General features: G+C 51.5%; 1 protein-coding gene across 2 annotated transcripts in view; it reads right to left on the bottom strand.

Annotated features, from left to right (window-relative positions):
- Positions 1 to 17,724, bottom strand: part of SLA2 (Src like adaptor 2) — a 27,447-nt gene extending 9,723 nt beyond the window's left edge. The window contains exons 1-5 of one of the 2 annotated variants that reach the window (XM_040247382.1): positions 17,294 to 17,724; positions 14,235 to 14,368; positions 9,623 to 9,722; positions 9,190 to 9,276; positions 6,950 to 7,053 (exon numbers count right to left, since the gene is read on the bottom strand). In XM_040247382.1, coding sequence (XP_040103316.1) covers positions 6,950 to 7,053; positions 9,190 to 9,276; positions 9,623 to 9,722; positions 14,235 to 14,325 — 382 coding nt within the window. In that variant the 5' untranslated portion in view covers positions 14,326 to 14,368; positions 17,294 to 17,724. Of the gene's footprint in view, positions 1 to 6,949; positions 7,054 to 9,189; positions 9,277 to 9,622; positions 9,723 to 14,234; positions 14,440 to 17,293 lie in introns of those variants that run through there. The other variant, XM_040247383.1, reaches the window with a different exon arrangement.

Below are 17,724 nucleotides of genomic sequence, written 5' to 3'. Positions count from 1 at the left end.
AAGGTATCAGCAAGCCTGTATTTCTTCTGCAGCCTCTAGAGGAGAACCCCTTTCTTTGCCTGTTCAGTTTCTAGAAGCCACCGGCATTCCTTAGTTCATGGCCCCTTATTCCATCTTTATTCCTACCCTCTTGCCTCCCTCTTGTAAAGACCCTTGTGATTTCATTGGGCTCATCTGGATAATCCACCATAATCTCCACATCTCAAAACCCTTGGTCATATCAACAAACTCTCTCTTGCAATGTAAGGTAATTCACACTCACTGGTTTCAGGAATTAGGACCTAGACATTATTGGGGAACTATACTGCTATCACAGAAGGGTACGTCCTTGTAACCTGACCTAGAGGATCTGTGAAAAATCTATAAGTAACATCATACTTAATGGGAAAGACTAAACTTTTCCTTCTAAGATTAAGAACAGAGCAAGAATGTTCTTAAAACTTTACTTGTTATATACTAGAGGTGGTAGCGAGTGCAATCAAGACAAGAAAAAAAAAAAAACGAAAGGTCTATGAGTTGGAAAATAATTAAACTATTTATAGATAATGTGGGATCATATATGTAGAAAATCCTAAGGAACCTACAAAAAAGCTACTAGAACTAATAAGTGAATTTAGCAAGGCTACAGGCTACGAAGTCAGTATACTTTGAGAAGTATGGAGTAGGGTCCCTGCTTCCTTTTCTTCGTCTTCTACTTGACTCTGGAGACACCTTGACTTTGTATCTTTAAGAATCTCTTCTGGGGCTTCCCTGGTGGTCCAGCAGCTGAAAGTCCGCCTGCCAATGCAGGGGACACCGGTTCAATCCCTGGTCAGGGAAGATTCCACATGCCACAGAGCTACTGAGCCCGTGTGCTGCAACCACTGAGACCTGCTCACCTAGAGCCTGTGCTCTGTAACGAGAGAAGCCACTACAATGAGAAGCCCAAGCACTGCAACAAAGAATGGCCCCTGCTCACCACCGCGGCAGAAAGTCTTTGCAGCCATGAAGACCCAGAGCAGCCAAAAGTAAACTAACTCTTTTAAAAAAAGAGAAGTCTCTCTTCTGGAGCTGTGTTGTCACCCTGAAAAAGTTCTCTGGTTGGGAAAGGGCTACATATCTGAAAATAGTCTCTGGAGGCCAACCAGTAAGCTGAACAAAGTGACCAAGTTCCTCTATGGGGCCTGGTTCTCCAGTCACCCCATCTCGGCCACTGTCACCACAGTTACCAGAACCAGGAAGGGTCCTCACAGCCACACTGAGAACCTGACGGGTAGACTCAGAGATAATAAGCTCTGTCAACCCCATGTGGGGACAGGCCTCCTCCCAAGGCATCTGCAGCCAGTCCCAAATATCTACTGCTGCCTCTCAGCTTTAGGACATCTTTTAAACTTGGACTTTCTTGGTTCACATCCCATAGAGTGACACCCTATAACACCCCTGCATACTATAACCCTACCTAACTCTAAGACATTATTTGACCTCTCAGATTTGTCTCTGCATCTATAAAGGGGGATCATAACTGTCCCTGTGTCAGGAGATTGCCACAAGGATTCAGATGGTAAAGTAGATAAAACATTCAGCAGGGTCTGGCATATAGCAAGCATCCAATACTCCTGATCCATTCTCTGCCTCTTTGCTCACATTGTTCCCTTTATATGGAACACTCTTCCACCTGAGTCAACACCAGTCTTCCTTTTACAACTCAGTTCCCACTCAGACAACTGTCCAGAGCTCATTCTCTGCCTGGGAGAAGCCTCAGCTCTCCCTCAACACTACTCCACCCATCATATAACCAATGGTGAGCCTCACAAGGGATGGTTCTAATTTATTTGCCCACCATCTTCCCATCTCAGAAAGCAGCAGCACGTTTCACCCATTACTAAGCTCCTAATCCCAGCATCATCCCTCAGAGCTTCCATTCTCTCTTAATCTGCCTTCCAGCCCTACAGAAAAACCTGAGAGTACTGGCTATGCTCAGAACAAATCTGGAAACCAACCACTTCTTACTGTGGCTTCCCACTTTCGCCTCATCCCCTGCCAGATCCTCTCTTTGCACAGTATAGGGATCAGATCATGTCACTCCCCTGCTTAGAACCCTCCCTGTCACATTTAAAATAGATCGGAAGCCCTCACCCTGGCAACACCTTGTGTGACCTGACTTTTGGTGACCTTGAATCTGCTCCCGGCATACACCTGCCTCCCCCAGAGGATGATCCTGTTTACTTGGTTCCTCCTAACTGCTGCTTTATTGTTTCTTTGTGGCACTTGCCGGGCTGCTGTGCATACTCAGACTGTCTGACTCTGCGATCCCATGGACTGCAGCCCGCCAGGCTCCTTTGTCCATGGAATTTTCCAGGCAAGAACACTGGAGTGGGTTGCCATTTCCTACTCCAGAGCACTTGCCATGATCAGATGCTTAATGCCTACTTGTTCACTATTCATGCTGCCAACTAAACTGTGGGCAGGTATTTTGCTTTTTCTGTTGTTGAATCCTCACCACTTACAACAGTGGCTGGCACAGTCACCATGCAATATTTGCTGAGTGAATTACTGAATTTCAGTGATGAATACACAGGCATGATAGAAGCAGACCCAAGGAGTTCTTGCCACCATTTGTACTCCAACTGCTGAGCATAGATGGTGTGAAGGGGCAGTCTACCCTACCCTGGTTCTTCACCCTCTCTCTTCCCCTCAACGTACATACATGCACTCATTCACTCATTCATTTATCCAGTAAATATCTGTTGAGCAGGAGCTGGCACTGCATGAGCTCGGGACACAGGTAATCAGAACTTCGTTCTCTGGGGCACGTTCTGTGGGGCACACGCCTCAGCCAGAATTTTCCTTTATGGTCCTCACCCTTACGTTTAGCTCCCCTGCTCTTAGACCACACACCTGACTTTGTTTTAAGAAATAAATGTGTTGCGGCTACAGAAGAGGTCTTTTCAGGTAGCAATGGAAATTGAGAGCAAAAGGCGGAAAACAACCTGGGGACATGAAATTGCAATGGGTTGTGAAGGATGAGTAGGAGTTGGCCAAGTGGAAAAGCGGAGGAGGGGGCTCTCCAGGCCGAGGGAGGCTTGTGTGCAAGGGTGCAGCAGTGGAAAGAGCGGGAGTGTTTGTTCATGGAGCATTTTGGTAGGCAGTGGGCCGGAAGCCACCCTGTGGGAGCTGCGTCTGGTGCAGGGCCATTGGGAGACCCATGGGGGAAAAGGCAAGGTACTGGGGTTGCAGGAAGCTCAGGCAGGCTTGGCCTATGTCACAGGCTGGCCTGCAGTGACCTGTGGGGTCAGGCACGTGTTTTCCCAGGTGTTCTGACGATGATGCCAGGAGGAGGGGAGGGGTCCACAGTAGTGTGAGGGATTAGACTAAAAGCTCTGAAGTTCCACTGAGACCTCTGAGAAGCTAAGAGCCTGGAGGATGCTGTACCTTGGCCCCTCAGTTGTCTGGAGCCTGAGGGCAGGAACCACAATTTAGCAGGCCTGACTCAGAGAAGATGCTTCTCAGCTGACAGAAGCACAGAGGTGAGCCCCTCGGGGGAAGTGTGAACGGCTCATCAATCTCTTAGGCTCAATAGAGTATCAACACATAGTAGGATAGGAGGAAGGTAAGAGGGTGGTGCTCTTGGGGTCTGGTCCTGGCGCTGACCTCTGGAACAGTCCTGGGACCTCCAGAAGCCCTTCGAGCCCCTTCGCAGACCAAGATTTTCAGCCTGACTCGGACCCTGCCATGGCTCCCTAAAACACAAGGTACGCCAGAGGGACTCTCAGGAAGATGTATTGGCCTCTTCCCCTTCCGACATCAGGCCCTGAATTGTGTTCTTGGGAGCTCAGTGCCCCAGAACTTCCTCCTTGGTCCATCCACAGACTCAAAGCCCCTGTAGAATTTCCCTCCCAGAGGTATGTCCGCACCTCGGGCCAAAGAAAAGCTGATCCTGGTCTCACCCACTCAGTCAACAGTTAATTACCGTTATAGACGACAAGATGCATTATGAAACATGAAAGACACTGTCTCTCATTACTTGATTTTGGGTTCCCTAGACTGGAACTGTGTTTTCAAACTTAAAAGAACAGGAGAAAAAAAAAAGAAAAAAAAGAACAGGAGAACCAGCCAGAGAGCTTATGACGGAAGCAGATTTCTGACCTCTGTGCCCCACAGTCTTATTCGGCAGGTCTGCGGTGGGGCCCAGGAACACGCTGGCAAGATGTTTCCCTGACGATTCCTGTACACTTGGGTCTCAGAACCACCATCCTATGGTGTCACTTGGGCCCCTACAGCTTTAGTGTCAAACTTTTTTTTGACCACAAACCACAGCACGAAATTTTACATTGTGACCCAGGACACAGTTAAAATGATTGAAAACAAAAGTTTGATGAAGTAGTATTTTCCCCAACCCCAGTGAGGCACCTTAATGTTTCAACTGTATTTCACTTTAAACACTCACCAGTCCAGATTCACCAGCTTAATGAGTCTCAACCTTGGCTGCACATCAGAATCACCCAGGGTTGGGGGGGGGGTAGGGGGCTTTTATAGCTTCCAGGGCCCAGGCCACACCCCTGACCAATTAAATCAGTAACTCTGGGGGTGGAGTGCAGGCATCAGTAGTTTATAAATCTCTCCCAGATGATTCCAATACATAGCGAAGGTATCTAGATCAGTCGTGTCTGACTCTTTACAATCCCCTGGACTGTAGCCCACCATGCTCCTCTGTACACGGGATATTCCAGGCAAGAATACTGGAGTGGGTTGCCGTCTCCTACTCCAGGGGATCTTCCTGATCCAGGGATCGAACCTACATCTCTTGCGCCTCCTGCATTTGCAGGCGGGTTCTTTACCACTGAGCCACCTGGGAAGCCCATTAAGGTCTAGGTCTTAAAGTGTGGTCCCCAGACTAGCAGCAGCGAGCATCAACTGCGAACTTGGACAGGCAAACTCTCAGGCCCCAGACTTACCAAATCAGAACTGCCTGGACCAGGTCTTTGGTCTAATAAACCCTCCAGGTGATTCTGATGGCCACCCAGGTTTGAGACCCACTGGTCTATAACCACCGAATTAACCTGGTTTCTTGACCCACAAATGGGTCGTGACCCATTTTCTTGACAAGCATTCTCCAAAAGGAAGCCCCAGATGAGAGATCAAAAATTAGTATCAGGAAACTGCTGCCTTTCCTGTAGAATTGGCAATTTTCTTTCTTTTTTGATGAGCGCTGTTTTCTGTACTAATCCCTTCTGGCTTTGCTGTGGGAAACCTTAGAGTCAAATCTAACCTTAATCCCAACAGTTTTGTGGATCCTTAGAGATCTTATGGATCCTTTACATCTTTTTTTTTTTTTTTCCCCTTTACATCTTAAACTTATACAGTGCTGGATATCAGTTATGTCTCAATAAAACCGGAAGAAAAAAAAAAGACCCTATGGATTCTTATCTGCTTTCTCCGTTATTTCTCCACTGGTTCCTCCTGTATATATACCTTCTTAGAAAGGGGGCAGATTGGCAATAAGTTCCGGTCACTATGCTCTTGGGGTTCAACCAGGCCAGAGAAGAATTGGGTTGGGGCAGCTGAGCACTGGAGCACTTCCTGTGGCTTCTCAAGCTCACTGGGGCCTGGTCTGCAGCACCCCTGCCCCCAACAGCACCGCTATGGTTTCCTGTTTGTAGCTACCGCACTTGAGCCAGCCCCCGACCCTGGTCAGCCTACTGGTGTGTGTGAGGGAGTGATGCTGGTACTTTCTGGAAAACAGCAGAAGGGGCTGGGGAGAGGTAGAGTGGGGAGGGCGCTCCCAAAGAAAGGAAAGGAGAGGCAAAGATGTGCTGGAAGGAGCCCCAAGAGGGAGACTTGAGTAGAGAACTGAGTACACCCCTGACAATGCATCAGAGTTAGTTCAGTTTAGGGCAAGCACAGAGGGCAACTTCCATCCCTGAGGTTGCGATGAATCACCATTATCATCATAGGTGGGCCTCTCTTGGGGGTCTGAAGTGAGATGAACCTCAGCTGGGTTTGAATGCCAGCTCTGCACTCATTATCTGTGTCTCCCTAGGCAAATCATTTCTCTTCTCTAAAAGTCTCAGTTTCCTCATCTGTAAAATGGGAACATTGGAAATATAATCCCTGCCCCTGCAACAGGGTTGTGTGAAGGCAATTAAAGGGCCTAACATAAACGTGAACACTGTTCCTCTCTGTCCCTGCCGTAAGGGACGCCTGGCTGCAGTTCAGAGAGTAAGCGAGGGCATCAGAGACAGACTTGACTTTGTGTTTTGTTTGCAAAGGCCCTGAACCTGGGGTGGGAGAGGCCCCATTTGGATGTGCAGTGTGACAGGTCTCTATCCCTCTGTGGGCTTCTGTTTCCCCATCTGCACAGCAAAGAGAGGAGGGTCATGAGGTGACTCCTGGTAGGTTCTCTGGCTCCAACTGGCTAATGACCGAAAGCACAGAGACCTTGTCAACTTGTTAACATTTTGCCAAGAGATCAGGATCCTGTTGTGTCTTGGGGAGGAGAAATCATTGCTGGTCAAGGCAGGGAATGACTGCACTCTCCTATGACTATGTGGTAAGTTCTGGTTGCCAAAGTGTTGGCTGAGCCTGGATCCCTTCTGTGTGCATTCACACCCACTTTTGGAAATGCAGGTCATTGCCTCATTTTTTTAAAAAAATATTTTCATTTATTTATGTGGCTGCACCGGGTCCTAGATGCGGCGCATGGGATCTTTAGCTGTGGCATGTGGAAACTAGCTCCCCAACCGGGATCAAACCCCGGGCCCCCCGCATTTGGAACCACCAGGGGAGTCCGCTTTCCCCGTTGTTGACGGGTTCTCAAGGCTGCAGCATGTGGTCAGTTAGTCAGGCCGCCCAACTCCGAGGCCAGTCTCCAGCCCTTCACTTCTGGCCTCCTACCGCTACCCTTGAGTCACACCACACCTGGCTCTTGGCACAACAGGGATGGGCCCAGGGTGGCGCTGAGCTTACTCACCTCTCCTGGTCTGGCTCTCCCGGATGAGGAAGGCCCCTCCGTGGTTCCCAGGCAGCAGCAGCAGTTCCTCAGCTTTCTCGCGGCTCAGGCCTTCATACAGCCACCTGGGAGTGGGCAGAGACGGTCGGGGGTCAGCCTGGGGGTGGGTGGGCCAAGACCCTACTGGAGCCTCTCCTGCCTCTGTGGACCTCCAATTCCAACTGTCCCATGGAGAGCTGGCCTCGGGGTCTCTCAAGCCCCGCTGCTGTGTCCTGGTCCTGGCTCCAGGGCCCTGAGAGGACAATCTCACGGAGTCAGCCCCAGTCTCCTCTGACTGGAGACCTCATTTCCAAATGGGGCAGGTTAGGTGATCCCAGATTCTCTCCTGTCACCCATCCAGTTCCCCCAGCACCCCTACGCCAATCACTCACATTTCTAAGCCTTCGCCTCTCTAAGAATTGTTCTTTAGTGAATATTTTATTTGAAGTTTATTTTACTATTATTATTATTTTTTACTTTACAATATTGTATTGGTTTTGCCACACATCAACATGAATCTGCCACAGGTGTACACGTGTTCCCAAACCCGAACCCCCCTCCCACCTCCCCCCATTTGAAGTTTAAAGTTTAACTATGTAGTCAAACGGTGTGCAGATGAACATTTACTCATTATCACTGAAACCTCACTTCCACTGGAGCTTATTTGTGGGTCGAAAGTTTGGAACTACAATGTTCAAGACATTCTAAAATTTTGAGGAAAAAAATTACGTAGCCCACGGATCTCCATACATTCTTCCAATGCTGGGATTCTTGATAATTCTGAGCCCACATCTTCCTTCCTCTCTTCATTTAATCCCTCACCCATATATGTCCACGAGGGACTTCATTGCCATGGAAAGTTCAAGGAAGTTTTGCAGGAATTTTTTGGCATACTAGTCCATCTGCTTCACACTGTCCCCAGAGTCATTCCTGGGTTGTTGCTCTTGTTTAGTGGCTAAGTCGTGTCCAACTCTTTGTGACCCCATGGACTGTAACCCACCAGACTCCTCTGTCCTCCACTATCTCCAGAGTTTGCTCAAATGCATGTCCATTGAGTTGGTGATGCTACCTAACAATCTCATCCTCTGCCGCCCCCTTCTCTTTTTGCCTTCAATCTTTCCCAGCATCAGGCTGGGGGGCCCAAGCAAAGCCTCCAGAAGCCAATCTGATGGAAATGGCTGTCATTCTGTGAAATTCCACAGTCTAAGCCAGAGTCAGGGTTGAGTTGATCCCAAGTAAATAAGAAGCTGTGATTATCTTGGTGCCAGCAGCAAACTTAGCCTAACTTTATAGCAAATAAAACACATCCCTTCATAAAGAGGCTACAAATGAAGTCATGGCCAAAAAGGAGACTGACTCTTAGAGGTAGTCAGTGTTTCCTCAGTTTAAACTTCAGGGTCAGCTATGGACACAAAACTCTGCCCAGCAGGCCTAGGCCACAGAGAGACACGCAGGCCACATGGGTTTTACCCCGCCTCAGTGTGAACTGACTCTATGAGGGGTTCTCATGTCTCAGGATCAGAGCCAGGCATCTCGTGAGCTTCAGAAAGTAAGGCCGTCCCTGAGTTTGGAGTTTGCCTCAGAACTGAAGAGCGGCTGTCACAGTGCACACAGTGACGCGTTCCTGGCTCCAGGGTATTCACTGCCTTTCTCTCTTGACACAGAATTTGCTCGGGAGTCAATCTGTCCCTTACTCTTGGCGAGAGATGGCTCACACTTCGTAAGAGACCATGTGTGCCCAAGTCCAGTCCTCCCAAGTAAATGCCTCTTGGAAAGGCCACCCAAGGAGGCTCCCTGGGCACACTGATGCTCAGCATTCTCCACCACCAGATTCTTGTGTATGCGTGTGTGTTAGTCGCTTCAGTCGTGTCCGACTCTTTGTGACCCCATGGACTGCAGCCTACCAGGCTCCTCTGTCCATGGGATCCTCCAGGCAAGTATACTGGAGAGGGTTGCTGTGCCCTCCTCACCAAATTCTTGGCCACCCTCTAAGGACCAGGCGCCACATCTCCATGAGGCCTTCGCGAGCCTTCTCCTCTGGGCTCCTAAGCCTCACAGGCTGACCTGAGAGAGTCAGTTGTCAGCTCCTCTGGAGGACAGGGTCCTGGCCTGATTGGCCACAGACGCCAGCTCTGCTCAGATAAGGCTGGGTGTACAGAACCACACTTGTGGGAGGAGACAGCAGGAGGCCCCCTGAGGCAGGGCCTGGGGTGGGGACTCACCCATGGGAGATTCTGGCCACGTGGACGCTGGGTATGCTGTACTCTCTGCCCGAGACGTCCGAGAGCACCGTCCACCAGTCTCCATCCCTGGAGAGAGAAGGACGAGGGGGGGCCCCTTCTCAGAAGGGCCAAGCCCTGGGAAGTGCTCCTGGGGGATTCACGGGGACCCTCCAGGCTGGGTCCTATGGCCACCTGTCCCACCTGAGTGTCCCAGGTTTCCTGGTACCTCCTGGGCAGCAGGTGGTCTGATTCAGGGCCCCTCCCCACTGCTTCTCCCTGCAGGAGTGTCAAGCTGTAGACACTCCACCTGTGTGAGCTCAGCACCAAAGGCCATGCTCTTTTCTCCTGGAAGGAGCCCCTCCCCGCTGAGTGCATCTTCAGGGATTGGGGGAAGGGACAGAGCATTCCACCCAGTGCCCTCGGAAGGACTTACTCTGAGACGATGGTCAACGGCTCGCCCAGTCTCAGCGACAGCTCTGCCTGCTCGCCCACTGGGAAACTGCCCAGGGCCACGGCCTTGGCCCGGCTCCTCTCTGAAGGGAGGGACAGAGGTGGTCACCCTCGGGCCAGACGTGAGTTCCAGTGGAGGCTGGGTTCCTCAATCAGTCCTCCCACAGGCACCCGGGGCGGCATGTCTGGTGGGCTCCCGGAGGGTGCCTGGGTCTGATGCTTTTCCACAGGGCTGTGTAGAGCCCCAGGGCGCCCAGACATCTCCTGGGGCCCCTCAGGGAGAGGACTGGTGTGGCAAAGGAAGTGGGCCTCCTGACAACAATCCCTTTTTGTTTTTTGACTGCGCAGGGTCTTTGCTGCAGGGTCTTTGTTGCAGCGCATGGGCTCTTTGTTGCTGTGCACAGGCTTTCTCGAGTTGCAGTGAGTAGGGGCTACTCTCTAGCTAGTTGCGGTGCGTGGGCTTCTTGCTGCGGTGGGTGGAGTATGGCCTCCAGAGTGCATGGGCTCAGTGGTCGAGGCACATAGGCTTAGTTGCCCTGTAGCATGTGGGATCTTAGTTCCCGGACCTGGGATAGAACCCGTGTCCCCCTCACTGGCAGGCAGATTCTTAACCACTGGACCACCAGGGAAGTCCCTACAACCCCATTTTTACACAGATCATCACAGGAGATTTTGATAGAGGATTCTGCTGCTCAGCAAACTTAAAACTGACAGTTCTAAGCAGGTATTAGCCTGGATTTCTGAGCTCAGCTTCTGAAAGGCACTGATGAGGTGGTTACCAGATGGACCAGCTTTGAGGGGCTGGGATGGGGACACGGGAGGGTGAGGGCTCCTGGAGGGGCCCAGGACATCACTCATCTGGATGGGCGCTGTAACTCTGGACTGCCTGCACGTGGGCAGAGTGGTTCTCCCGTGACTTTTGTCCTGAGCAACAGGGGTAAGTCTGCACTGCCCGCTCGGAAGAAGTGCAGTCCCAGACCCGCTGTGACAGGCCTGGCCCAGAGCTGGCGGCCAGCAGGAGCGCATGGCTCTGTCAAGTGTCCTAGTCACACACCTGCCATATCTTGCTGAACACCTGCTGTATGCACTGTCTCTATTCAGCCCCATGACACAGCAAAGCAACTGAGGCTCTGCAGGGCGCTCTGCTGGGAGTCCTTCTCCACCCACGGGGCACTGCTCCTGGGCCCAGGGAGGGTGGACTGGCCTGCACAGCACATCTCTGAAAGGCCCAGACTGCCTGGGAGGCTGACGTTCAAAGAGGGAGTCACAGAGACAGAGGATGCCAAGCCACCCCCACCCCTACCCCACCCCACCAGGACTGGTCCTGAGAACACAGGGGCCTTGAGGCCTAATCTTGAAGTTGGAGAGCAGGAGGCAGACAGCTATCTTTAGCACAGGACGTTCATCCCCTCATCCCACTGGGCACCAGCCTGTCCCGTCTAACTAGACCCCCTGATGCCTGTCCAGGCCCACTTTTCCTGAAAAATCCCATCCTACTGAGCACCCTTCACCCACACCCCAGTGGCCCCCTCCCCTTCTTCCCCGTCCCATCTCAGGAGGGGCCTCTGCATCAAGCTATGAGAAGCAGTCGGGGCCAGAAAGAAAGGTTTATGTAACTCATAGATGCTCCTCAGGGCCTGAGAGGCCTCTGTGAGGCCCTCTAGACAGAGCGGGGGCCCCAGGAAGTGAGGGGGAGAGAGAAGAGGACAGACAAGGACCCAGGGGATGGGGCGGGGCAGACACAGAGCTGGACTCTTAATGGGGGCTGAGGGCCTCCGGGACATGGACAGAGTGAGACTGAGATTCTGGAAATGGACTGGTTCCTGCATGTTCTCCCAGACCCACATGCAGATCCCCTTGTTGACCCCAGACTAGAGTCCTCAGACCCTGGGGCCTGGCCATCCACGGGGCAGGGGGATGCCTGATGCTCGAATACACAGTGTGAGTAAGTCTGGGGAGGGTGTCCTGTGACAAGAATGGAAGCAGGTGGCCAGAAGGGCCCCTCTCCCTTCTGGAGCCCTGGCTTTGCATCTCCAGGAGCCACTGAGTTGCACATGCTGCCCCCTGACGGGTCCCCTCCAGTGGCTGAGTCATCTTCATCCTTCACTCCTTGGATTAAATGAAATGTCCCCTCCCTGACGAGCCCCTCAGCCCACACTCTGAATCAGAGACCCTTAAAACTGTCACCAAAATCTAACACAATTGTAACTGATGGTTGCTTTAGCTCCTGTCTCAGAGGCTATGCCTGCCTTGCTCACAGCTGTGGCCCATCCTTCCCCTGGAGACCCTGGGAGAGGGGGGTACCCACTTCCCCTCTGTTCCCACAGGCAGGGAGGGCCCCAGGACACCTGGGGGGGTCACCCCTCTCAGCTGCCTCGCTGTGAGTCAGAGCTGCCTTGGGGGTACTGCCTGTGGCTTGATTCAGAGGAAATAAGGTGGAGGTCTGTGTGGTTTCCAGATCTCTTCCTGCAGGGCCCCAGACTCTGGGTGCACAGTGAGTGGCGAAGAGGAGGCAGCTGCCTGACCACAGCTGTCTTCAGCGTCCAGGTGTCGATAACACCTGGATCTGGGATCTGGGGGAGGCTGGTATTAAAGAAGGGAGGATACTGGGCCTTCCCTGGGGGTCCAGTGGTTAGGACTACTGACTTCTACTGCAGGGGGCATGGGTTTGATCCGTGGTCAGGGAACGATGATCCTGCATGCTTTGCGGTGTGGCCAAAAAAGAAATAATAAAGAAAAAAAAAAGAAAGAAAGAAAGAAAGGAGGATATTGGGGATGGGGGCAGAGAAGTGAAAAGGACGCCCCCGCCAGTGTAGAGGACTTTTCAGACTGGGGGCAACACCTGCCGAACACAGACATCCAGACTGTGGCTCTGCACTCTCCCACTTCTGTTTAAACTGTGTGGCTGTGTCCTTCCTCCTAAAAGTGCTGATGGTTTAGAGTAATCTTGTTATCTGTGATGGTTACTTTTGTGTATCAGAGTGGCTAGCCCACAGTACTCAGATATTGGGTCAAAGAGTAGTCTAGACGCTGCCATGCTGCTGTTTCCTTAGAGGAGATTAACATTTAAGTCAGTTGTTGTTCAGTCAAGTTGTGTCCAACTCTTTGCAAGACTGTGGACTGCAGCACGCCAGGCCTCTTTGTCCTCCCTGGAGTTTGCTCAGCTTCATGGCCATCGAGTCAGTGATGCTCTCTAACCATCTCATCCTCTACCACCCGGTTCTCCCTTTGCCTTCAATCTTTCCCAGCATCAGGGGCTTTTCCAATGATTTAAATCAGTAGGTTTTGAATTACCCTCCACAATCTGAGTGGATCTTCTCCAGTCAGTTGAAGACTGAGAGAAAAAGGCTGATGTCCTTCGAAGAAGAGAGAATCCTGCCTCCAGGCTCTACTCTGGAATTCAGCAGCATCAGCTCCTCCCTGGTCTCTAGCCTGCTGACCTGCCTTGCAGACTTCAGACTGGCCACTCCACAACTACGTGGGCCAACTTCTTAAATTCTCTCTTACACGTGTGCACACACATACTCTACTAGTTCTCTCTCTCTCTGGGGGCCGCTGACAAATGCATTATCGAAATCCCAAATCAGAAACTGATGTTAGACAGGATTTGTGGGCTGTTTTAGGGAACAAGAAAAAAACTGGGGCTATAGTTCTAACATCAAAGTATTAGATACTGCAGGATATTCTGATGGCCTAATCATCTTAATCATCTGACTCATTGGAAAAGACCCTGATGCCAGGAAAGTCTCAAGGCGGGAGGAGAAGGGGATGACAGAGGATTGGACTGTTGGATGGCATCACCAACTCGATGGACACGAGTTTGAGCAAGCTCTGGGAGTTGGTGATGGACAGGGAAGCCTGGCATGCTGCAGTCCGTGGGGTTGCAGAGTAGGACACGACTAAGCGACTGAACTGAACTGCACTGAACTGAATCATGATAAAAACAGACATTTTTAGTCAGGACTGCCTTAGAAAACCACAATGATAGGGTTAGCCTATGCCTTGTATGAACTCATTTTTCCAGGCATCATAGCTCTATTTTGCTTCAAGTATTTCATAGCACCTTTCAGGATAACAGCATCACCATCCAGCAGAACTTTCTGTGCTGATGGAAATGTTCTATAATTGTGTTGTCCAATAAGGTAGCTACTAGCTACATATGGCTGGTGAGCACTTAAAATAAGGCTGGTGTGACTGAGGAGCTGAATCTTTGATTTTCATTAATTTCAGTCTAAACTGAAATAGCAATATAATGTTAGTGGCTGTGGTAATGGATGGTGCAGCTTTGGAGAGCAGTGGAAGTGGGCTGGTCTGAGAGCTGCAGCTCAGCCTCTGGATAAGCTGAGTTAGGAGGAGGGAAGCCATGGGAGACGCCTGGGGCCCATCACACCCTCCAGTTCGCTCCTGTCACCCTCTCACATATTCTAGTTTATCTGGTTTAATGTTCTGACAACTAATATGTACGCTCCGCGAGAGCAGGGACCCTGGCTGTGGGGTTCATGGGGAGGCGAACGCTCGAAGCTGTGTTTATACTTAAAGCTGTGTCACAGTGACTGGTCAGGAAGGCGCTGGCTGCCCTGGAGCCCACGGCTTACCTGCTTGTATGGGCTCAGGATCCTGGCCTTGCACACACGGGCTGAAGCTTGGACTTGGAAGGGCTTTCCCCCTGCTGGGCTGACTTCCCATCGTTCCTCAGAAGAACACTCAGGAGCACATCGCCAAGAGAAATCTGAAAGAGATGCTGTGATGGGGACACGCCACGGCTCCCCAAGCCTGGTGCCCAGACCCCTGCCTCCTCCCACTCCTGCCCACTCCTCCTCCACCCTGCCCTGCCCCAGCTCAGCCCTGCTGACCTTCTGGCTGCACAAGGGAATGAGGTCCCTCCCGTCAGGACCAGGCTCCAGCCCCCCTCCCCACCAGCCTCTGAAGGCTTTCTGCAAACCGGACCTTGTTTTCTTTCCATCCCATCTTTTCTACGCCGCAGCCATGCTCCATTCAATGTTTCTGGGCCTTTCCCTGTGGGAAGTCCCCTCCCACTGGCTGGAAGACCCTTTTCCCATTTCCGGCTTGTCTGTATCCCACCCTCCCCAGGAAGTTTTTCCTGAATCCCCCAGCCCTAGCTGCTCATTGCCATGGTTCCTCAGAACCACTGCCTGACCTGGGATCACATTCTGTCACCTGGGGGACAAGGGCCAATGACAGGACAGAGCTCATTCATCCCGGGCACACCGGGACCCGCGGCTAGGTGGGCAAGGGGGATCTGAGGGGGCTTGGGAGCTGGCGTGTCTCGCAAGCGACAGTGACACTGAGCACACAGTAACTAGTATCATGGGGCAAAGCAGGATGCCGGGAGTCTGCATGACACGGTGATGACTTGCCAGTCTTTACAGGACTGGTCGTTGAGCCATTTCCCTCTCTTTGCTTCCATCTCCTCATTTGAAAATGGGGATAAGGACACCCGCCATACGGGCCTGAGAGATAACTCGTGTGAAGAGGCTGGCCAGCGCCTGCTTTTCCTTTCTCACACCCTGAATGTCACTTCACCAGAGGCTGTTTCTGGGGACCTTCCTTTGTGTTCCTCTCGGCTCCCTGTTGTGCTCTTCCCAATTTTTAATTATTCATGTACTGGAGCGTTTGTTTAACCAGTCATGATTTCATAGCATGCTGTGAACAAGGACCTTTCTGTTTGCCCATGTCCTTGGCATTTTCACCCACAGATGGCACTTGATGCACATTACCTAAATGGATGGAGTGATTATAAGCTCTTTGGATAAGTGTCTTATCCTTGTTTGTTATTGTTTAATCTCTAAGCTGTGCCCAACTCTTGCAACCCCATGGGCTGTAGCCCGCCAGGCTCCCGTGTCCATGGGATTCTCCAGGCAAAAACACTGGGGTGGGTAGCCATTTCCTTCTCCAGGGGATCTTGCCCATTATCCTTAGGATAATTAAAATTCTCGTTTCCATGGTAATGCTGACTTTTTCAAACAATATATTATTAAGATGTTGCAGGAAGGTGGTTTCATTCTTTGAGACAGTTTCAGTCTTTTCCTTACAGACAAGGCACGATTACACCAGTGTGGGGACATGGCAGGCTCCATCCTGCCTTTGAACATCAGCTGCTCACCATGACCATGGAGGGGCTCCCGGGGCCTCACCAGCCATCCTGTCTGAGGAGTAAAGGTGCTGCCTTAGAGGTTAGAACATTGATCTGTGAAACCATCTGTCATCTCATGCCATCGACACGGGGAAAACAGGATCTGTTTGCTCTCCCTCCTGGGGGAGCCCAGGCCCACCCTTAGGCGATGGCTCCTGGTAGCCACTTCCTGCTCAGACTTGGAAATCCTGAAGCCTTGGCAGCCCGAGCTGGTGCTGCTGCCTCCTGGGGTCTCTGCTCCCCTCAAGGTCAAGGCAGCTTTTCATGGTCAGGTTTTCAACAGTCCTGCTGGTCCCAGCCTTTCCTTCCCTTGGGTATGAGGTACAGACATGGGTCCAGAAAACCCCTGGGACAGATCATGCCTGGCTAGCACAAGGGCTTAATTCAGACCAACCGAACTCAAGTTGTGTGACCTCAGGCAAAGCACGCGACTTCTCTGAGTCTCATGTGTGAATCTGGGAATAATACTGACACCATGGGTTGTGAGAAGCTGAGCAGCCTGGCAGGGAGAGTGTGCTCAGTGAAGGTTGCTTTCTTCTCCTTGAGCAAGACAAAGTCACCACAGTTACCAACCACACTAAACCCAGAGGCTTCTTCCCGCTGCAGGTAGAGGTGGGGGCTGGGCCCACGGGAGGCAGGAGAACCCTGCACTCAGGCTGCCAGCCCGCAGCACTCTGCCAGCTCCCTTCACCTGGTCAGGTCAAGGTCGGGAAGGCTTCTGGGGGCAAAATGAAGACCGTGGGTGGGCAGACCTAGGAGGAGGAGGTGGTATTGGCACAAACTTAAAGACAAGAATCTAATAATAACTGTGTATCTGAACAACTTACTCATGTTAGGCACTTTGCAGGGGCCCAGGCACGGGCGGAAGGAAAGAGTTAAAGACAGCTGAGGTCAGCATACCGCCCATACTGTTTCGATCGCCACACTTGACCTTTTGAGAGATCCCAGGGTTTGAATACCATTCCAAACAATGAACAGGGCCCAGAGAAAGTGACCTCACACTCTGTTGGTAGCTGGTTAGGTAGCTGGTTAGTGCAGACCTGGGTCTACAATCTGAGTCTTCTGTGTGTTTGTGCTTCTGAAGGTAATTTCTCAGTGGTGGAGATAAGTCACAGATTTGGATTGAGCTAAAGGGAGAACTCCTGCCCTCCCTTTTAGCTGAGAAAGATCAGCTGAAGACTTTTTTGAGAGAAACTGTAGACTTCAGAACTTTACTCCTCGTATCCACTGACACCATACAGCTATCGCTCAGAGAGGGTCCCCTAGTCACACAGCAAGTTGGGAACTGAGATGGGACCAGAATGGGCATGAAAAGCAGCTGGAGGGAACAGCAAAGGGGGAGAGGAGGACTCTCAGAAGCCGTTTCTCACAGCCTCAGCAGAACCAACTCCCCTTCCCCTTGAGCTTATTTCCCAACTGTATAGCCCACTCCCAGTCTTGAGGGGACCATCCTTCCTCACAGTCCCAAGGCCATCAGAAAATAAAAACAAGCATACTTACTGGTTTTCTGTCATCAGAGTCTTGGGTTGGGGGCCCAGCTAAGTCACATGCTTTAGCTGAAGAGGTTGGAGCTCTCGGTGGGATGGAAAGTCTTCTGGAAGTCTGCCAATGTCCTTAGTTCTAGGCCACCTAGAAACCTCTTGGCCTGTGAGAGTCTTCAGGGAGCTTTGAGGAGCTCGGCATCTGCCTATGGAAGTGGTCTGTACTCTGGGGATGGGACAGGAGCCCCGTGCTCCTCAGAGACCTCTGACAAGGTGGTCCTGTCAAGTACAGCCAGGCGGGGAAGCAGGACCTGCGTCTCTGAGCTCTGCTGCAGGGTCCTTGGGGCTCTCGGCTCACATCTGCAGGCTCTGTGGTTCTCACAACCACCCGTTTCCTCTGACGGCATCACAGACCATCAAGGAGCCACCTTCCCCAAGTTCCTGTTTGTG

The sequence above is a fragment of the Oryx dammah genome, unplaced genomic scaffold (assembly GCF_014754425.2).
Source record: "Oryx dammah isolate SB20612 unplaced genomic scaffold, SCBI_Odam_1.1 HiC_scaffold_10, whole genome shotgun sequence".
Taxonomy (NCBI): Eukaryota; Metazoa; Chordata; class Mammalia; order Artiodactyla; family Bovidae; genus Oryx; species Oryx dammah.
This window is presented reverse-complemented; position numbering and strand designations above follow the sequence as displayed.